Below are 23,151 nucleotides of genomic sequence, written 5' to 3' on the forward strand. Positions count from 1 at the left end.
AATATAGAATATTCCAGGAAAAAATATTAGTCTGTATTTAAGTAAGAACCTTAGCCACTGCCAAAAGTCCAAGTCACTACCCTAATAACAGCATTGGGTAAATCCGATACGCTATTAGTAATAGTTTGAGAATTCTAAATTCCTTATGTTAGCAGTCTCTATTTTTTTCTTCATCATTTTACCATATATTCACTGATTGCCCTCTGCTGCTTGGCACTAGGTTCAATGCTAGGCAAGTCCATGCAATTATGACCGATGAAGTTTCTGGAGCCTGTATTCTCCTGGAGAGAGATGTATAAGCAACAAGCAAACAATTAAATGTGATAGAAATTATATTAGAGAGTGTATTAGGTACCGCAAACAAAATAAACAGGATGATACAACAAAGATCTGATGGTTGGGAGGTGCTATCTTTTTTTTTTTTTTTTTTTTTTACCAGTCAGACTGTGTCCTTCTCCCCTTACTCTCGGCAAAGGAGGAGAAGAACGATCATCAATGGAAACAGCCAGTTGTGGAAACGACACCTAGAGCCAGCTTCACGCTCAGAAGAGAGCACTGCACCATGGAGATGCTAATTTTTATGGGGTTCAGGGAAGGCTTCTGCTATCAGGTGAACTTTAATCTGAAACCTGGACATGCAGAGAACACTGGAGAATTCCAGGCAGAGAGCAGATCTGCAGATCCTATCGTAGCAATGTTGTAGTTTGTTTGACGAATGGGAGTGGAGGCTAGTGGGGCTGCAGGGCGGTGCACTCAGAAGAATGGCTCCCGTTTGGTGAATGGTGTGTGTGTGTGTGTGTGTGTGTGTGTGTGTGTGTGTGTGTGTGTGTGAATGTGGGCTTCAGGGAGAGGGCCAGCCGTGGAAGTAGGGAGACCAGGCAGGAGGCTGCTCGCCAGCAATAATCCAGGCAAGAAACAACCATCACCCTAAACCACGCGGCAGTCGTGGAGAAGGAGAAAGTAGGCAAGTGCCAGATACAGTTGGAGGTAAATTTGACAATTGCTAGAGAAAAGGGTGAAGGTGGGAAGAGAGGAGTCCAGGTCTCTGAAGTTAGGTGCCATTTAACGGAATGGGGGGCTCAGTTCTATTTTGAATGTTAGGCTACAGGTGGTGTGCGACGTCTACTTGAGGAGGTCAAGTAGACAGACGGAGCAGGGTGTCTGGGGACCAGGGGAGAGGGCTTAGCTAGAGGTACACATTTGGGAGTCAACAGTCACAGTTCCCCTCAGACCACCCAGGCGCACATTCGGTAATTAATGAATTGCTTACAGAATGACTGATCGATAATTGTCGGAAAGGGCAAGAGAGAATTTTGCATACTGGAAGATGTTTTGAATCTCTTGGCAAGGAGCACACAGGAAATGCTAGTAGAGTGCCAGGTGCTGTTGCTGCTCGATAAATATTAATTTACAGCAATGAATCTCAAGAAAGCAATGAACGGTTATTTCACTAACTGACCATGCCTGGCTTAATTGGCGCCAGAGCTGTTGTTCAGCTGCTTGTACGCTCTGTTCCTCCTCCTCAACGTCTTTTTTCCTGGTGGTTTAATTCCTGATCCAGCCATCTTGCTTTGTTCTCGATCATTGTCTTTTCGGCTCTCGCATTCAGAGAACACTGTCATTGTTCTGACTCTGTCCCTAATGAGTATCTCAGAGCCTCCTCTTTGCAGGTTTCTGAATCTGTCTTGAATCAGAACACTGAGTACCTATCATGGGCCAAGCACTATTGTACACACTTGACACATATACGCCATTTTTAGCACCCCGTCAAGTAGATACTGGCCCTTGGAGTAGAGGAGACCTTCATCTCCCTGAGAAAGTAAGTGCTTGGCTCTATGTTACGTAGTTAGAAAGTGATAAGAGCATGAATTCAAAACCAGTCCAGCTGACTCTGTAGCTGGGCTCCCCTGTCTGGGTTTACAAAGCTCATTGGATTTTGCCTGCTGAATCAGGCTGTCCCCTCGACCCACCTAGTTTCCCAGGAAAGTCTATTAGGTGGTTGGTATCTGTTGGCAGCTAGCAAGCATTCAAGTCATGTTGGCCTGTGTCTTTACCTTTGGGCAACAGTGTTCCATATCTTGGTGACTACACTCACTTGGTGTCCTCTTGTGAGGGCTTAGCACATTCAATGGGAAGATCCTAACTGGAGAGGGGCCCCTAGCCTGGGAGGTTATTAGTCACCAGAGAAACAAAGCAGTTGGAGTATGTCAGAGTAACACAGCTCGGCAGGCTTGCCAGGAACATAGTGGCTGGGAGCAAAGAGGCTGAAGACTAAGAAGGAGGACAGCAGGACTGTGAATAGAAGGAAAACATGGACTCTTAAAAGCTGGCTGAGTGGTGAGATGACAAAGACAAAAAAAATTCATGAACTCATTGTTCAAAAGAAATCACCCATACGGTGTTACGTAAATGTGTTAATAAAGCTTCGGTCTCTCTGGCCATATACTCAAACCGGAGGCTTTCCGACTTCATTAGGCACGCCCTCTGAGCACACAGGTGCGGTGCAAGGCAAAGAGACATTCGCTCAAACATCGCCTGTAGCAGAAACAGTGGTTTCATCGTGGCCAAGAGGAGGCCGTGCCTTCACTCAAAGGAGGCCAAGTCCTGGGAGGCCAAGCAACGTGGGCAGGAATGCCTTGCAGTTAACGTGGCACCGGAGGACAAGGGGAGCTGAAGCTGCGCCTGCTGGCACCCATCTAAGCAGCACCTGTTCTGCCAACGCACGTGACCCTTTATCACCTGACACCTGCCTGGCTGGCTGGGCCCCGTGCAGCCTGCTGAGGAAATGGACCTGATGAATACCCATTTCGAGTGAGGTTTCATAGTAGAAATGGGATGTGGAATTTCTAGAGGCAAGCAACCTGTGAGTCCAGCATCAACTGGATCACTTACTAACGAATCAAGCTGATAAAAGTCAGAAGGTGAAAAGCTGGTTAAAAAGACAGACAAGTGGGAAACAAAGCTATCTGTGCACTATGTTCTTTAGTTACAGCAGATGGTGGTGGCTTGTGGCACACAGCTCTGCTTTGCTAAGATGTCTGTGGCATTGTCTTCCAATGCAAGGGCAGCGGTAAAGAGATCTGTGGTCCCTTCAGATCCCGCTGGATGTCTGAAGGGTTTCAGCTGAACCCTAGGAAGAGCTTCTGTGAAGCTAATCTGCATCTATCCGTCTCCACTGCTAATACTCCACCTGGCTTAGGGGACAGGGGACACGGTTGCAAGGATTTTGAGAAGCACAAAAGTGCACTCTCTCCCTCTCTCACATGTACACTCACACATGCATGTGTGTGCACACACGCAGAGGTAAAATAGATCTATCTCTGATTACATACGTCGTGATCTTGTTCTCTATTGATTCGACGCTTCAAGTATCAACAGCCCAGTGCTTTGCTACATTCCTAACCCCGAGATCAAAGTCAGAACACAGCAGGCTCTCCGTACATACTTGGTGAATAAATGAACAAATGACTATTTACTGTCCCCTTGGGTTTTAAATTCTGGTACCCAACTTTGCCTGGAGACTTTTTATTAATAGCCCTAGGAAAAGCCCTTAGTGGTGTTCTAATTTTACAAAACATTCTTTTCACGGAGACATTTGAATTCCCCTAGCTCCCTGCATGGGTTCTATTTTCTCTCCTGGAGAAGTACGAGATGTAAAATAGGATTAAAGGAATTTTTTCAAAAAGATGTATTTAAGAGAGAAAGAACACGAGGGGAGAGGGAGGACAGAGGGAGAGAATCTCAAGCAGACTCTGCACTGAGTGCGGAGCCTGACACAGGGCTAGAACTCACGACCCTGAGATATGGCCTGAGCTGAAACAGAGAGTCAGATGCTGAACTGACTGAGACACCCAGGCACCCGAGGATTAAAGGAATGTTTAACAATTTGCTTCTTACTTATCCCCTCAAACACTTTATCCCAAACATCTTATTAAACATTTTCTATTTATCCTATTCTTCCCTTGTTTAGATATTCTTGAATAACCAAAGGACGAAAGTCATCAGAGTTGGTGGCAAGACAAGATCAGACTACCAGAGAAAGAGTGGACCTCGTCTAGGATTTTTCTTTAAGGATAGATAGTTTCTCTTCTTAAGCCATATTCCTGGGATAGGAATGTTTACTCTGTGTCAATATTCAGATTACTTTGTGAATTTCAGTGTCCTTCAACAGAAGTAAAATTTTCTGTAGAAACATTTGTAACACAGCGATAAGTCGCCTCTGGGTGTAGGGATATATGTACCTAAGTCTTTGAGGACACAGGTTCAAAACCAGATCCAGTCCATCTGGTAGCCAGAAAATACTGATGTTCAAGGATAAATCTCAAGAGTGCTGGAGTTGGAGGCTTTTCCTCCTCATGAGGCACATGTGACACTTTAAAAGGCATCTGCTATTCTGTATTTAAGTCATAATATCAAAAATAAGCAAGGACCCATGGACCTTTGTGTGAAGGATATTAATTTGACTATTATAGAAACTGATCAGTATAAAAATAGAAAATAGTGCCAATCTTGCGGGCATCCCAGATGATAAGAGAACTGATTAGCGAGGGATGACTGGGGAAAGTTCTCCGGCTGGTAAGCATTTTTATGAATCGATATATTTTTAAGCTTATCTCCAAGAATAAAAAAAACAGTCACTTTTCTTGTAGGTATTTTTTTTTTTATGTCAAGTAAATGTGACAGTCCATAAAGGTTTGTTAAATATGAGTGTTGAGAGTACCCAGATATTTATTATTCTCTGTGTTTTCTCTGTTGGAAGCATTCCATAGAAAAAAATGATAACAGAATCAAAACAGCAAAAACAAGGAAAACAACCAAAATACATGTTTTGGGGGGAAGGGGTTAACAAAAGGCTTAATTTGCCTCCGCAATGGTTAAAAACACGAGACCTCTGATTTCAAGTAAGTTTGTAAGTATTTTTTAAAATAACACCTGATTTCATAATATAGATTATTCAGGTGTTAAACTTGGTGACACTCTAACAAACGTTAATACCAGTCAACTCCCAGGAAACGCGAAAGCCCTCCGATATCAACATAGCACTGACAGTTCATCATATGTAACAAGGTATGTCAGAAATAGCTGAGTACTGACCTCCCCAGGACAAATGATCCTCTTGGGACGAGGGGCCTCCTGCTGTAACTGATATACTGCCAAAAAAAAAAAAAAAAGATAATTATGATTAGAAAACTACAACACATACCAAAATGTCTTCGAATAGTCCCACTAAGTGCCTCTGAAGAACTGCAAATATTTCAAACAAAAAACCAAAGAGGATACAAGCACATCTTTAGACTGAATAAAGTCGGCTCATTTATATGGAAATTAGTTACCATGCATGTAAACTGGCAAAATTGATTTTTTTATTCTTTTACAAGGCCAATTTAGTTTCATAATTGTTACTGGCATTGTTCATTTTATGGTTTTCTTGGAAGGTATGAATAAAATCCTTCTGACTATTTTGGAACTCTACCTGTGAGTACCGAAGCAGTAAGATCATATAAGAAGATTCTTGAATTGAAATGCTGATGTCTCCTGACATACCAGGAAAAGACTGGCATTAGCAGAAGAGAGCTATTCTCTGAAACGTTACAGTTATGTACCAAGACACCACTGATTTTGTGAGTGAGTGAAACTCCAAACCCTTTCTCTTTTCATGAGTTCCATTTTTTGGCCTGCCTGTCACCATGCATTCTCATCTACGTGACTGGTTCCCACCCACTGGCATTCCTCTTTCTTGGGCCCCTTAATATCTTAAGAAATAATAACTCTCTTACATCCTGCTTTTTAAAAAAATTTTTAAAAAGATTTTATTTATTTGAGAGAGAGAGAAAGAGAGAGAGAGAAAGAAAGCACGCACCACCAGAGGGAGCAGCAGAGAGAGAGGGAGAAGCAGGCTCCCCCCTGAGCAGGGAGTGCGATACGGGGCTTGATCCCAGGACCCTGGGATCATGACCCTAGTGGAAGGCAGACACAACCAACTGAGCCACCCAGGCGCCCCTTATATTCTGCTTTAAATACAGACTTTCAGGCCTGGACATGGAGGTAATTGTATATAAAAATAAAGTTTACCAGCCTATTTATCTGTGATTTTTTTTTGGACTATAACAAGTGATTTTCTGCTTCTCAGCTAGTCTGGTTATTTCTCTTAGAGGTAAGCCACCCTGTGCTGGTACCTGTGAGCTCTACCTCTTTGAGAACCAAGTTGATGTTATCTTCAACATCTTGAAGAAGGAAGAATTCACTTTAGATGCCATAAATCTATGAACAGTTAAAGTTCAATCATAAAATATTTCTAGAAAAGGTAATAAGTTAAGGAAAAATTTCTGATTTATTCTTAGGTCTAAAAATAAAAAAAAGAAATTTAAACTGAAATGCAGATGGTCATTTGGAAACAGGGCTGGAAATGATGGGATGTATTTTGTAATTATGGCTTCTCAATGCCTTTAGCTCAACATGGTTATTTTCTTAGCTAATTAAGTGTAGACTGCCCAGCTTTCGCACAGAGGAGAAACCATCTAACCCTCTTGTAGATGTTTTAATGTGTCACATTTCTAAGCCGGGTTGCCCACACTAATGACAATGCCTGTGTCACTTAAGGACAACTGTACCCATATACGGCAGATAGAGACAGAGAAGGCTTCTTGTGGAAGAGGAAACATGAGGGTGAATTGGCCAAAGATAGAGAAATAATTGTGGACATTCCACTGACCATCCCAGGAGTGCCCATGCTCTCCTTAAATCATGAGAGAGGCTCCACGAAATCCCTTCTACCTCTTGAATCAGCCCCAACACCTACTAATGGCTTTTCAATAGTGTTGCTATTAATGACTGTCTTAAGACCCAAAAGGACCAGCTCCTAAAATCACAGAGTTTTCCAGGCGAGGGGAATTGCAGAACCCACACCCAGAGAATCCTACCCCTCTTCGCTTCCCATTGCCAATGCTTCTTGAAGCCAACAGTTATATGTGGGGGTAGGCTGGACACCATTTTTAATGCCTCCTTTGGAGGTGACAAAGGAAGTACATGTCTTATAAGACAGAAGCGTTTTTTTGCTAAATGCGTCTTTGCAATGAGTATCAGCAAATATTTGAACATCTGCTATAGACCAGATACCACACTCAGCATTATGATTCTATGATGAATGGAGAGAAAGGGAGAAGAGAAGGAAACCAGCATATTGAGTGCTTGTCATGTGCCAGGAACAATATTTTATTGAATCGTCAGAACTCAGAAAAAAGAATGTTGTATTATAATATCATTCTTATTTATTATATGAGAAGACAAGTGCAGGAAAGTTAAGATTTGCCCTAGGGCATCCAGCTAATCCTTTTGAGTCCAGAGCCTTCTTTATTTTTCTATGCCTCAGGGCCTTTGCACTTGCTATTCCCTCCACTTGGATTGCTCTTTCCTAAGATAGCCATATGGCTCCCTCTCTCCCTTTATTCAGGTCTTCCTTGACTTGACTGACTTGGTACAAAATTACATCCCATCACTCTGCTCCCTTACACTGTCTTATGTTTCTTCACGGCACGCATCACTATTATCACGTTTTGTTTATTTTGTGTTCGGTCTCCCTTGACCAAAGTGTAAGCTCTTGGAGGACAGGGACTTTGTTCTGTCCACTGTGGTACTTTCAACAACTAGAACAGTGCTTGGCACATGGTAGATGCTTGACGCCATATCTAGTGCACAAATGGACCATATCCAGTGACTCATGGGTCACAACCCATGTCTTCAAAGAGACTCTGATCCAATGAGAGATACATGTGGAGAAACAAAACCAGGGTGGACCAAATGGTTTAATGGGGGGGAGAGGAGAAAGTGGTTCTTTCTACGCAGGTGACCAGATGGCTTCCCAAGGGGAGAAGCATGGAGCTCTTCTTGAAGGATTAGAGGGGTTTCTGCACATAAAGAAGAGAAGGGCAGTTCCAGGTAAAGAAAGAGCCTCAACAGGGAAAGAAGATGGCATGTTTTTGGATCAGTAAGAGTCCAGCGTGCCTGTTCCACCAAGATGGGCAGATGTAGGAGGAGGTCACATAAAGCTAAATCTTGAAGGTCATGCCAAGGAGCATGGATGTTCTTGTGTCTGCAGGGCGGAGGCAGTGACATTGTTTGAGCAGGAAAATGACATGATGTGGTCTGTTTCAGAATAATGATAAGGAGAAGACTATTCAGAATAACAGAAGCTGCCACGTTGTGGGCACCTACTATGGGCCAGACAGCTTACCTACACCTTCTCATTTAATCTTTCCAACTAACTTCCAGGAAGTTTGCAAACTTATAAATAGTAAGTTTATTATTAAACTAATAAAGTTTGGACTGAACATTCTGTTAGTGAGGAGGTGGGAGGTGGGGCCTCCCACCTTACTAATAGAGCAGTAGAGATGCTAAGCTTTGAAGAAGCTCAAGGTCACACAGATAGTATGAGGAAATCGAGATATAAAGCCTGATTTCCAGATCCCAAGGTCTGTGTTTTTCAGCCTTGCCAGTGGTTCCCTAAAGCAGATGGTGGAGAGGTCCTATGTGGGACTGGGGCTGCTCGCTGGCAACGCTCACTCTGACAGTCTGGTGAAAAGCCCCCAAATTTGTTTTTGTTTTGTTTTGTTTTGTTTTTGAAGCTCTTTGGAGATTCTAATGTTCGGCAGCCAGGAGTGGGGCCACTTCCCTTTGCCGCCCTGAAGGATCAGAGGAGGAGCCTTGAAGGCAGGGAATCAAGAGAGAACAGCATTTCAGTTGTACATCAAGATCATTGTGAAAATGTGTGTTAAGACAACACTGGTGGAAACACAGATAAAAAGGTGAGTTGATTGCAGAGGAGAACAGACAGGGCTTAATGACGGATTGAATGGAGGGAAGAACCTTGAAACAGCAAACAACTGAGAGGCCATTAACAATCCCAGAGGATACAGGTGAAGGAACATTCTGGACAGGCTAAAGTCCATCACTGTGTCCTCTGAGGACCTTCTGGGGTTTAGTAAAGAGAAATGCCATTGTTCACTAGTCTCAGAAACAGTCTGAGCCAGGAGCAACTTTGAGGGGGCCCTTGCAAACCTCTCAAGCCAGAGACACCAGGTCTCCTTCCTGGTCCCTGGACAGCACCCATCATTGATTGATCGCCATTTCTCAGTGAGCAGGTCTCAGGAACCGATCTGTTCGGTGCCGCTCTAAGCAAGAGAAGTTGGCAAATAGGCACAGAAGCCTGTTGACCATCTGGATTATGTGTCTCTATAAAGATAATGAGATGGCAACCAACCGCGATGGTAGCCATATAAAAAATGGGCCTATCTTAGCTTCGAGTGAGAGTCTCAGTCCCTCCTTTTCAAGGTTAGCTATAACAAAACCACCGTCCGTGAAAAAAACCTCTGAGGCATATTTAATACAAACTGGAACGTGTCACATAATCTGAAACTGTCACTTCTTGAATTTTGTTGTTGTTCAACAAACACATTTCACAAGCAAAATGCAGTAACGTATGTCACTTCTTGGGTGGTTCTGTGGGCTAAGAGGTGATACGATGGAATTTGCTGCTGTAGCAATGTTCCAAATATGTTCCAGGCACTCCCCTGCCCTGGGCACTCTATAGCACGCGATTCATTCTTAGCACTGGAAGGAGCCGTTTGGCAGGGGGTGTGGTCACTGGGGAATGTGGAGGTGGAGGAGTCCTTGCTCCCCAAGCAACCTGAAGCACATTGTAAAATGCAGAGCTCACTGGAAGAATGTTTTATTTTGTCTTCAATAAGAGAACTGGAAGCACTCTCCTCTAACAATAATCACCCCACTTCCTGTGGATGCCAATCCAGAGCCCGTAGCCTGGGTGGTGCTAAAGCCCAGTCCACACCCATCAGTTCCTTAAAGACCCTTCACAAATGGCCTCTTACAGCCCCTTCTTTCTAAAGAGGGCATGCAGACCCAGGAGCCCAACCCAGGCATTTGGTTGTGACACTGAGCCCAGTACCACCCTGCTCACCGCCCAGGCTTCCCAGTCTTCACCGGAAAAACTCTTGGGTGTGAGTGAGAAATAGTAGGGGCTTTGGAGGTCTTCTTGCCTTAACCCCACCTCCTACCTCCTCGCTAACAGAATGTCCAATCTTAATGGGGACTGAGTTCTCCTCTTGTCTAATGGCACTGTGAAGAACCCGAGGATGATGCCACGTAGCCTCAAGATGAGGGGTCTCGGGTTAAGTGTGCAGAAGAAAAACCTGTGGGATGTGATAAGTTGCAGATCTCCCCACTCTTCTGATTCAGAAATCTGGGGGTAGGGCTGAGGATTTGTTATTATAAATATTCCTCCTAGGCTATTCTGATTCAGGGGGTCAGTGGAGCAGGGTTTTGAGGTTCTAAACTCCTCTTTAGGAAAACAGGCACAAGCTATGACTGCTTGACCTCCTGCCTGGGAGTGTCTCCTGGGAGAGCTGTCGGCCCCAGCATCTGCTGTCTAATTGGCACTTGGCCTCTTAGAAAATAAAACTTTTCAGAGTATACCCAGGGTGGCTGACTTGTGAACTTCTCTGCTTAGGGCATACAGTTCATACAGTTCTGGTTTAAAATTTCAAATGTGGCTTTTTTTTTCTTTTTTTAAGTGAACTTGAAGACAGCTTTTTCTTTTAGAAAATTGAAACCAAAACTTTCTCAGTGACTTCATCAATGTTTTGGGGTTTGGTCTTGTATACTAAGGACTAGCTACAGATATATGATACTTTGGGACAAGATTATTCTTACGGAAACAGCCCAGTAAGTGATAGCATTAGGTTCTAAGAAAGGGAGGGGAGCAGAGAACGCAGGGGGTTAAAGGACATCATGTGACATCGTGGTGCTCAGAGTCAAGACCCGGGCTTATCCATCCCTTTGGCCGCACAACTCTAAGCACTGTGTTTGGCTTAAGGCAAAAACTTAATATGTATTTTCTGAATGAGTGGTGAGTAAATGAATGAACTATCTACTTTAAATAAAATACAGAGAGAGTTGGTTTTTAAGGTTCCTATTCCTCTACATTTCTAAGCCAGACATTTGTGGTTGCCCTCCCAACATCCATTTCCATCTTCCCTGTTGCAACAGCACTCAAAAGTTTCCAGTTCTGTGGATTATATAGGGTTGGTCTCTGACTGGATCAGGGCAGCAGCATATCCCAACTCTCTGACCACAGTGTTGGAGTTAGGAATGGGTGACGCAGGTCAGTCAGCGCTGAGACTCAGTTCTAAGACTTCGCTTAAAGTATCAGGAAAGTAAGCCGTGTAGACACTTGCAACCAAGAACATCGCAATTAGCATTAAACCCGAGAAACCACTTTCTCAAGTGGATTATCATCAAGTAGACTAATTTTCTCTTAGGAATAATGTCAGAATTGGGACTCGTGCCTCATGATAAGAATCTGATATCAAGTAAGTCAAAGTTATGTCCAATAACAGGCAATAAAAGCTAAGACATACCTATATGCTTTTGTAACAATTGAAAATCATAATTTTTAGAATCAAGCCCTATAATATGGCAAAACTGTACTGCCTCCAGTAAATATGAGATTTCAAAGTACCAAATAATCACTAGAGTTTGAAAAAAAAAGTGTGTGATGGAAAAATGTGGATTCCACAAATGATATGCTAATGAGTTTGACATCAATATCTAAAATTATCTTTCAAGGATGATTTGTGAACATTTCAAAGACAAGAGCTTGGTGAGTCCTAAGGTTCAAAATGGGTTTAACAACAGGTTATTTAAAATAAAGCACATTTTATACTCTAAAATTTTCTGGGCTTTCAGATCAGGAAAATGCTACAGTTTTAGTATATTTGGATTTTAAAAAGTATCTCGTGAAGCTCTGCAGGGCCCTAAGATTCCTTCTCCTATTCATCCTTTAAGACCCATATACAAATGTAACCTCTTCTATAAAGTCTTCTCTAATCCCAGGAGGTGGAGGAGGAGTATATTATTACTAAAGCCATTTGCATTTTAAGTTAATTGGTTTATATCTGTCTCCTTTACAAGACTGTAAACTGGAGAAAAATACGGATCGCAAGTTAGTCATTTTTGATTCCTAATAGTTATGCTCTAGCATGCAGGAGGTACTCCCTGTATGTGCGCTGAAAGACCAAATGAATAGATGATAGTCTTGGGAATCAGATAGAGCAGCATGAGCTTGGGAATGATATGGTCAGGTGAGTTTGTAAGTGGCCCAACATCCAAACTCAAATGGTTTATGGATCCAGGACAGCCAAAAGAGAGTTCTTTTTCAGCAATGCTCTGTATACTTTAAGGCGATGTGGTTTTGATGCCATGAATGGTTCATCTGGTGGCATACTCCCCTCAGTTTTGGAGTTATGCATCACTAGAGGTCCTCAAATGCAGCCAGGATGACTATTAGTCGGATGTAATAAAGAGTAATTTCATAAATGCCATTAAGTTTGTATTAAATGGCCTCACCTATCCCTTCTGTGTCTAATGTTTTATGATTTTAGAGCAAATTAAAAAAAAAAACCAACTTGGTTAGACCCCCCAAACCAAACTTAAAACCAATACACGAGGGTGAAATTGATATTGTAAACATGTAATTAGCAATGTGTTTTCTACCTTCCTTAGGACACAGAAGCCCTTTTAAGAGATATATTAGGTGGTCCAAGGCCTCGCAGCAAAAGGCGAAATGAATTTGAGCCAATGCCATCTTTTTGCTTCAGTAGAGCTCTCTGAGGTGGCATTCATTCAACAAATATTTATTGGCTACTTAATGTATGCAAGGCTATGTGCAAAGAGGTGTGCAAAGCACAGTAAGTCATGGAACACCCCGTGCCTGTCACTACAGATATTTTGTTGATTTACTGTCAGAGCTCTTCACACTCCATTAGGAAACAAACAAACAAAAACACCCAATTACTAAGTCATTAGCACTGCCTTTTAAAATAGAAGATCAGAATGCAGAACATTAGATTGTAAGGGCCCTTAGAGACCCAGCACAACCCCTTTATTTCACAGATGGAAGAACAGACTCATGTAATAAGAATGAGGGGCCTCTATATATGCTGACACGGAAAGATAAAAGTGAGGTATTTGTGAAGTGAAACAAGCAAGTTGAAGGACACCAAGTACAGCATAAGCCCATTTTTTTCAAAAGGGAGCAACCGCAAAAATGCCATCATATTAGGCCAGTGTGTTCTGAACAGTTGGAAGGATGTGCCTTCCAAAATTGAGAGGTCAGCTACCAGGAAGCAGGAAAGAGACGTGGAATATGGGGCAGAGGCTGGTTTGTCAATCATGAAACATTTCACTCTCAGCTTTATGTATTTTGTAATGTTTGTCTTGTATGCAGCTTCGTATTGCTTTTGTAACAGATATATACATGAGTGTATGTATATATATGTGTGTGTGTGTGCGTGTGCGTGCGTGTATATGTATTTATGCATAAAATTTAAAGCGGAGGGGTGCCTGGGTGGCTCAGTCAGTTAAGCATTCCACTCTTGGTTTCCACAGGTCGTGGGATTGAGCCCCATGTAGGGCTCTACACTCAGTGGGGAGTCTACTTGGGGATTCTCTCCCTCTGTCCCTCTCCCCACTCCCAAGGGTGCACGTGCGTACACTCTCTTTCTCCCTCTCTCTCAAATAAATAAATAAATAAATCTTTTAAAAATTTTAAGTGGAAGGAAAAATGTCTTGAAAACTTGCAGGCTGTGGGTCAGGCTGCCTTCTGGTTTCCACTCTGCATGCCAGTCCAGTGCACTCAGAGATGCAGACCATATGCCAAGTTGCTGAACCTCCCTGAGCTGTGGTTTCCTTGTATGTGGCCGTCGTCGCTTAGGGCTGTGGTGAGAATTTGAGAGCTCCGGCACACAGCTGGCACAGCGGCTGGCATGGGGGAGGTCTCATGGGTGGGAGAGACAACGGTAACATCAGTAACGATGGTACTAATTATTCTTATTATTGCTGTCCAGACTCAAGCCTGAAAAGGAACATGTGTCCCCTGGCTGTCAGCACAGTGGGTTTCCCACCTACCACACTCCTTCCCTCTCTTGCTGGAGAATGACTTAGTCAGGCAGATGTTACTAAAGAAAGAGAAAATGAGCTTGACATGATGACAACTGCCTGCCTTCGGGAAGGGAGTTGAATTGCTGACTGATGACCGGTTATGATCTGTATCTAAGACGTCACCCGTAGTGACCAAACATTATTCTTTGCTATCTGTTAATATTTTCTGTGGTCAATGTCATATGATATTACAGCTACAGGATGATCAGCTAAGAATGTAATTCATGGAAGTCAACACATTCACCCTTGCTGACCAACTCTGCGAAAAAGAAAAGGAAAACTCCAAACCAAAAACCAGGGAGTCCGAATGTCTCTTTTTTTCCCTAAGCATTCCTGAAATGGGTCACAGGCAGCCTGCTCCTCAGGGTCCTGGCCAGGGGAGAATGCTGTGCAGCCTACTCTGACTAAAATCCCTCCTTAGTTAAAAAGAAAGATTTGGGTTTGCAGTGCCGTGATGTGGGACTGCTTGTGCGCATTAAATCAACGGCAAGAACTGTTCAAAAGGCAGGCCTACTGGAGACTTCTGAGGAGATTCTCATTTCAAATACTCACAGTATGATTTCCATATCGGAGGCTGGTATTCTTCAGCATCTAGAATAAGAAAGAAAAGAAATCAGTCTGTCAGCCTGAACGTCAAACTGTCAACATGTGTCTTCTTTGGAGGAACAACAGTCTGTCAGCAGTACTTGCATTCTGGTCCCAGGGGGCCCTCTCTGCTCATTTATGGGACAGTTCCAGCCATGAGGGAGGAAATGTGCATGGCAACCCTCGTGGACCCAACACCGCTCTCTTCAGATCACTTACCACGACAGAAATCAATTGCTTAACCATTTTCATAGAGCTCAGTAAATCAAAAAAGATTTTTAAAGCAATTAACTTGATTGTACCCTCTAGTAATCCTTTCAAACAGTATTTACTTAACTTGGCATAATAAACATATAATTTATCTCACAGTTTCCCATCAGACCTTTAGCCCATTTATTAAGACTTGAGGGCAAGACGTAAAGTGGCAAGTATGTAATATTAAATCTGGGAAGTTGTGCAACTCAACCAACTGAACTCCTAAAATGACTGGGTCTGACAGCAGAGACACTGATGATTCAATTGGAATCGCATTATCTCCTTGAATTTACTCTAGTGTGTGACTTAGGAAATTTCTAGAACAACTCCCAGCCATCAGAAGTGTCAGAGTGGAAGAGTTATAACAAAATGGAGGGATGAAATTGTTATTCATCAATCTAGAAAACAGACAATGGGAGAAAATCTGCTTGTTCAGTCGATTCAACAATCCCAGTGCTGACAGCTGAATTTATAATTCTGACGGAGTTATTAGAGCCCTCCTGAGCTTGTAGCACAAGGCCTTGGTAAAACGTACTGTAGCTTAAACAGCCAGAGGGTAGAATCCTTTCCGTCAAATCACAGAACGCTGAGCTGGGGGGAACCGTAAGAGTTCTCTAATTCAGCACCTTTATATGAGGGAACTGTCTTTGTCACTCTGCACCCCCAGGCATCACACAGCCATCCTCCCACCGCCCGTGTCCTGATGCTACTGTCGCATACTACTTTCGTGCCAAGGACTAGATCTTCTCTGACCTCTTGCACCGAGATAGTTCGAAAATGTTTTCCCTCCCGAGAAACAAATATGTTATTTGTATAAAAACTAACACAAGAATAGTGAACTTCCCCAAATCCTACTTAATTACAGCTGTGTAGCTTAAATTAAATGCTTTCACAAGTAATGTCTTGCTCTCTGGCGCCCACCAGATCACAGAGGCAACTACATGCCTCCAAATGTAGTTTCATTCAAATAAATCCATACTGTTAGGTCTGTATTGTCAGGAACGTACCGATAAGCACCGTGTAAGTGCACATACAGATGCAGTGCGTTAATAAAGGTTTATGTTGCTATTCAAACTTAGTTTGCTGATAAAAGTGAGAGTCTTCATAGTTTTGTCAAAGTAGAACAGTATCTTTTAACAGTGAGCTTTTAACCCAAACAAGCCACAAATTTCACCCTATATAGGACATAAACCAGTTTTAATGAATTAACACGAGTATTTGTTGATAGAAAGCATTCAAGTAAAATAAATCAAGTTGACAAGTTTACAAATAAAATAGGAACATCCGTATAATACCACCTTATCAGAAAAGTCAGGTCCTGTATGTTAAAAATGTTGATGGCACTTTCAAAAATATTTTTCAGAGAAAGATACACACACACACACGCACCAGACTGCATAGAAATGTAAATCCCTGAGACGTCATCTACACAATGCTATAATGTCTTATTATTTGGGATGAGATTTGTTCTGTGAGGCAAGCATAATTCCCAGACCAAGATGCGGTCAAGAATGTTCAGTACCTAGAGCGCACCTCCCTGCATGTTGAGGGAAGGTCCCCAAAGAGAAGTAGTCTTCTTTATGCAGGTTTTAAATAGAGCTCAGATGCTCCTCTTGGATCTCCTATGGTCTTCTGTCATTTTTTAAAAGATTTATTTATGTATGAGAGAGAGAGAGAGAGAGAGAGAGAGAGCAGGGGGAGGGGCAAAAGGAGAGGGAGCCAGAGAATCTTGAGCAGACTCCCCGCCGAGCACGGAGCCTGAGGACGCAGGGCTCGTTCCCGTAACCCTGAGATCATGACCTGAGCCGAAATCAAGAGCTGGTTGCTTAACTGACTGAGCCACCGATGTGCCCAAAAGGTCTTCTTAACTGAAGTCAGAAGTTTAGATGAAAGGATCTCTCCCTCCCTGTCCATTACAGTCTTGCTGTTTTGTGAAAAACCAAGAAAATTGTTTCATCTGAAACACTGGCTCCTAACTTTATAACTTTCATTTAGGCTGCCCTGCATGCTACAGAAACGATTTATCCCTTTTTAGTTGTTCCTTGTTAGCAATACTACCCAGAGGTGAAGAAGGCTGCTTATAGAGACTGGAGATCATAATCCTTCCCTGCTTAACATTCTGCAATGTCTTCCTTCTGCATTTGGAATAAGCTACACAAACCTCTTACTGTGGCCTACAAGGTCCTGTGTCATCTGATCCCTGCCTGCCTCTTTGACTTCTTTGCAGACACTCTGCCCTTTTACACTTACCCAGAAATGCTAACTTTCTCTCTGTTCCTAGAGCAAGCCAAGCTCTTACAAGCCCCTGGCCATTGCTCTTGTAGAGGGTCCAATACATCTTTGCATGGCTGACTTGCTCCATTACGTAGGGCTCAGCTCACATGTCACCTCCCAGGGGCCTTCCCTGACAGTCTTGTGTAAAGAAGCCTTCCCCCAACTCTGGGCACTCTCCTTCATAGCATTTATTGCCATCTGAAATTATTTATTGATTTGTTGGCTTGTTATTACTGGGCTCATCCCACTATTAGCCAAACTCCATATAAACAGGCATTTTGCCTCATTCACTTGTGCATCTCCAGCCCCGAGAAGGGTGCCTGGCATGTAAAGACATTCAAAAAGCCTGTGTTAAGTATGAGAGCTCTCCAAGTTCAAATTTTACCTCTGACAATGACTGGCTGAATAACTTGAAGCAGGTTACTTAATTTCTTTAAGAGCCTCTCAATACTCATCTTTGTAAAACAGAAGAAATAAAAGTGCCTACCTCCTAACCTATCTCTTAGGGTCACCGTGGGAATTAAACGAGATACCATAGGCTTTCAAGTTCTTGGGACGGCGCCTGGCAAATAGCAAGTTCTAGATGTAGCCCCACTGATGTTGTCTTTGTGTTGTTGTCAGTGTTCCATCACCCTGTCCTCGTTCTCCCCAGGTTGTTGTCTGTCTCCAGACCACAGCCTCACCCCTCTCTCTTCTTACCCCAGATCTGGAACCTGTAATTAAGTGCCAATGCTGTTGTCATGGAAGGTTTTTCTTTCCCATTAAAGAATTCAAAGTAAGAGGCCGTTTGTCATGCTTCCGTGGGACAACTATAATTACCTTGGTCTTAGAGACGTGTCTCACAAACCACTAAAGCACACTGTTAGGAGGCCTTGGTCAAGAGACAAGGCACAAAATATTTGTAATCTGTTGAAATACATCTTTAGCTGCCTGCAGCCCTGCCCCACCCATGTGCACATTTGCCCCAAGTTCCCACAATACTTTTCAAAGCTCTACTTTACACCTGGATAGCCTAACCTCCACCCCCCCCAAACCGGGAATAGGTTCTTTAGGTCATTTAGTTCACCTTCCTCATCTGGCAAATGAGGAAATGAAACACGGCACCGATCAAGTGGCTTTCTCGAGGTCATAAAATGAAAGCGAGGAGAAAGTGGGATGAGAGCAGGAAGCTGTCTTCCAAGCTTCCGACACATCAGTCATTCTTGGCAGGCACCCACCCCCGTTTACATGTACTGAATAAAAACATATATATATATATTGCATAGCAGGTTTGTTACTTCGATCTTGTAAAGCTTGAAAGACAAAATAAAGGAAAGGAAAAAAAGAGCTGTAGGAAAGATTGACATCAAGTCAAAGGGTGGGCAGCTTTCCATCTGTGTACAGAACCCCACCAAAGAGTTACAGTGAGGGAGGTGTAAGGTACCGGAACTACGATAGCAGAAAGCTTAATGCTTGTGGAAACTGTGTTATTTTGTTAAACATCTTAGAGAAATGGGTATGATGCAGAAATAAGGGAGAGGAAGTAGGAGGGAAGAAGCTCCATGTTGTAAGAAAAAAAAACTATCACTGAACCCAGAAGACAGTTATACACTTTTGGAAAGAAACAAAGAGGGTCAAAGAAGCTTAGAAAATATATTGTTTAAAAAGATGACTAATTGGCATCCAAACTTTTAAAAAGTGTGTAAACTCTCGGACTCGGCAATTCTATCCATGGGAATTCAGCCTAAGGTAGTAAATGAAATGTGTACAGGTAAATATATGTACAAGGTGTTCATCGCTGTTTTGTGAACAGCAGTGGATCTAACAGCCCAGAAAAAGGAAGTGGTTAAATAAATCATCCTATAATATAGCCATGAAAAGGATGGTGTGTGTCACAGCTTTGTGGTCAACAGCATGGCCTTTGGAGCTAGACTGTCTTGGTTCAAAACCTAGCTTTGTCACTTACTAGCTGTTTGACCTTAACCAATTTATCTCATCTCTCTGCCTCAGTTTTTCTTATCTATAAAATGGGAGTAATAATACTACCCAGCATATAGCATGTTGTGAGGAGAGGATGGGCTAACATGTATGAAATACTTAGTCTGGTGCCTGGCATTAGTAAACCCCATGCTTGCTATTATTACCTCTCTTTAATGACATAGACAAATATTTATGCTACATTAAGTATTATTACATCAGGTTATAAAACAATTTATTAAATATAATCCCATTTTTAGAAAATATCTATCTATCTATCTACACACACATAGAAATGATCTATAAGGCTATAAACCCAATTATTAACAGTAGCTATACCTGATAGTGAAAATATAGGTGATTTTTATTTTTCTCTTCATTTGGTCACCTGCATTTTCTAATTTTCTGATCATATTGCTGGTGTAAAAATTTAAATAAATGAGAAATAAATTCACTGGAGTGCTAAGTGGTTTCTCTCTCTCTCTCTCTTTTTTAAGGTTTTATTTTTAGGGGCACCTGGGTGGCTCAGTTGGCTAAGTGTCGGACTCTTGGTTTTGGCTCAGGTTGTGATCTCATGGGTCCTGAGATCAAGCCCCATGTCGGGCTCCCCGCTGGGCCGGGAGTCTGCTTGAGATTCTCTCCCTTTGCCTCTCGCCCCACTTGCGTGCACACTCTCTCTCTCAAATCAACCAATCAATCAATCACCACCCTGAAAATAAAGCAGAAGTAAAAAGACCCAACGAAAATAATTATTACAATAACAGAGGTAGCGTGTACAGTTTTAGTTCAGGAAGAGCTAAGAGTGAAGGCAAAAGAAACGAGACGAGGGCTTCTGTAGCAAAAGGCTGTGCCCAATCCCCTTTGCCCTCTTTTAAAAATTTTGTGAAATAAACATTAATGAGCAGTTCTAAGCAGGCTGGGAAGCAGATACCTCCTCTCATTAAAGAGGGGGTGGAGAGAGAGAAAAAAAGATATAATGCTTAGAAAATGATCAAAATCTTACAAAAATAGGTCATAAGACCACTCGCATGAAATAATCTATAAACAATCCAAACATATTAAACAAAAAGCAAAGCAAAGTCAAGCTGGTTAAAGGGGCCTGGAGGTGCGTGCTACAATTTGGCAGTTATCAAGAAAACCTTCTGTGCTAAAGTGAGTAATCCTGACGAGAAGCACAGCCATTCTGAGCTTTGGGGGAAGGACGAAGAATTCTGGTGTCAGGGCATGGAAAGCTCTCCTCCGTGGCTAAGACCCAAGGAGAGGACAACAGGGGCCATAGAGAGCACTTGTCATAAAAAGTCATCTTTCTAGATCAAAAGCATCACAAAAACAATTTATGATCTCTACTGTTTTTACTGAACTTAAAAGGAACACACACCTACTGCGGAAAAACAGAAAAATTGTAACAATTGAAAAATGTATATCTTAGAAAGCCGCCTACCTCAGAAAAATTACCATTAATCAATTTATGCGACTCTGCCTAGATTTTGTCCTATAACTGGCTGGAATAAAAATTTTTTTTAATGGTCTCCTATCACATGGACTGTTCTGCAATTTGCTTTTGAATTTCATGATATTCCTCAGGCATCTTTTCATGTCAGTACACAGAGATCTACATTGGCATTATTTTTTTTTTACTTGTGGCCTGTTCTTCCACTCCATGAGTATACTCACATGTATCTGATTACTTTATAATAGCTTCCAACTGATGAACATTTAGGCTACTGAATTTTCCATTCCTAAACACAAAGCTGCAATGATATGTTAAAAGCTGGGTAAAGGGTCTCTGTATTTTTTGTTTCAAAAGCTGCTAAAATAGCCTTCCATGGGGCGCTAGGGTGGCTAATTGGTTAAGTGTCAGATTCTTAGTTTCGGCTCAGGTCATGATCTCAGGGTCCTGAGATTGAGCCTGGTGTTGGACTCCGTGCTCAGCTCAGAGTCTGTTTGAAAGTCTCTCTCTCCCTCTGCCCCTCGCTCTGCTCTCTCTCTCTCTCAAATAAATAAATTTTTAAAAATGCTCTTCCGAAGTTGTATCAGTTGGAACTCTCGACAACGTGAACGAATGCCCGTATTCCCACGCCATCACCAACACTGGCTATTGTCAATACACGTTTTAATTTTTGTGCATTTAAGACTTAGTTAGAAAATACACAGATAAGCCTAAGTGTGCATTTGCAAGGACGCAAAGGGGAGCACAGAACATTCCTGGGAGTGAACCTGTGGAAACAAATGGCCACGGAGTGAGGTGGAAACACATTAATCCCATTCATTTTGGTAGCTACAGCTGGAAGGCTCTATTCTTCCAGGCATTTTCAGCTCCAGAAATATGTTGACTTGATGGAATCACCTGAGGAGCAAGTGTAAAGGAATTCGGGGACTGATTAATGGAGGAAATTTAGAGAACGCCATGTGCTACACGCCAGTAAGTGACAACTAAGGAGGAAACACCTGTAAACCTCAAGGAGAGCCAGATTCCTTCGGCTCGCTCAGTGGCGTGTGACTAGATCAACAGAAAAACACACATGGGGCCTCTGGAAAGTGCGAGCAGTGAAAGATTAATCAATTTAGAGAATATCTCCCAGGAATGTTGGAGAGGACCCATCCTTAAGGATACTTCAAGCAAAGCTGCATAAATTATTGCATGGGGCCAGGGGGTGCGGGGTGGGGAGGCAGGCTTTGGAAATAGAGGGTGAAAGGATTGGCTCCCTCCTCCTGCCATCCCCTCTCCCAGAAGAGCCAGGTCTCTGCTGTCACTTTTGATTTCTTGATGCACACATTTGCAAACAGGCTGCAGGTAGTGAGCTGCTTCCAGGGAAGTTGGGTGGAAAACAGGGCTTTCAATCAGACATGGGACAGCCTCCTGATGAGATCACAGTTCAAAATGTGTTGGGTGATTAGCTGAATGGGCCCAGAATGGGTTGGGATCCAATGAACCTGAACAATGACAGCACGAGCAGGACGTCATGTTCGTGCACACGCTGCCATATGCCCCTGACACGCACACCATGCCCAAGCTCGGGTCCTGAGAAGTTACGTGAGAGCCAGAGTGTGCCGCCTGTGGCTGTGGTCTTGTCAGGCCATTCCGGCCCAACAGTGCCACACCTGAGCCACACGATGACCTGGAGATGGTCCTAACTGCTGTAACATCTGGAGATGTGGAGGCTGCTAGAGAGCTTTCTCGTTGTCATGCTGCCTAGGGAATACAAAAACGTGTTCTAACGCTTGCCACCTATACAGGCTCCCTGCATTCCCCCGAGAAATTAGACATCCATGTATTCTCTTTGAAAACTGCTGCTTGGGTAAAGAATCAAGATCTGGCGTGCATCTCACTGTGGATAGTATGTCAGGGATTTTGTAACCGATTGAGTCCTACTTGCAGAGAATAATTAATGAGACAAATTCCAGAAACTAACAGAAAGTAGTAAGTTAATAAGACGAATTCCAGAAACTTGGTTGGGCCCCAAGGACAAGGCTAGGCTGAGATTTTTCTGAAGACGATGAAGCTACTGAGGGCCTAGGGCTGGAGTTTGTGGTCACTAGAGGGCACTGGGACCACACGGAGCCTCAGTTCTGGGTCACGTGTTCGGTAGGAGGAGCATGACGAGCTTCTTCCAGTCAACAGGTATTTACTGGATACATACAATGAGCCAGACCCTGGGGACACCTCTGTGAATAAGGCAAGTGGGCTTACAGAGCTCTGCAAGATCTGGTCCCTGGCCGCCTCTCCCTGGCCACGCGTTTCTCTCTCCTCTTGCTCACTATACCTCAGGCACTCTGGCCTTTCTTTCCATCCTTGAATCCATCAAGACCAATGCAGTCTTAGAAATCTCACACGGTTTCTTCCCTCTGGTTTCCATATGGCTGGCCTCATTATCATCTGGATCTCAGCTTAAATGTTCTGGCTCCTAAGAGATGTCTTCCTGGACCATCTTATCTAAAGCTGTCTTTCAGATAGCCTCTAATTCTTTGCAGAGTCTTTTTACCATCTGAACTATTTTTACTATGTGCTTATTTATTTCTTTGTTTAGACAGCACTATGAGAGCAAGAGGCTCATTTATCTTGTTCTCTGA

At 42.9% G+C, this 23,151-nt stretch overlaps 1 protein-coding gene and 1 pseudogene across 1 annotated transcript in view; both read right to left on the minus strand.

Moving 5' to 3' along the window:
- The window catches only part of CHN2 (chimerin 2), a 283,809-nt gene that overhangs the window by 123,925 nt on the left and 136,733 nt on the right, over nucleotides 1-23,151 (minus strand). The window contains exons 2-3 of the mRNA XM_045792953.2: nucleotides 14,563-14,601; nucleotides 5,095-5,150 (exon numbers count right to left, since the gene is read on the minus strand). Of these exons, the coding sequence (XP_045648909.1) occupies nucleotides 5,095-5,150; nucleotides 14,563-14,601 (95 nt within the window). The remainder of the gene's footprint in view (nucleotides 1-5,094; nucleotides 5,151-14,562; nucleotides 14,602-23,151) is intronic.
- Nucleotides 440-562, minus strand: LOC123789711 (small nucleolar RNA U3; annotated as a pseudogene).

Source organism: Ursus americanus, chromosome 3 (genome assembly GCF_024610735.1).
Source record: "Ursus americanus isolate L20-20 chromosome 3, mUrsAme1.1.p, whole genome shotgun sequence".
NCBI lineage: Eukaryota > Metazoa > Chordata > Mammalia > Carnivora > Ursidae > Ursus > Ursus americanus.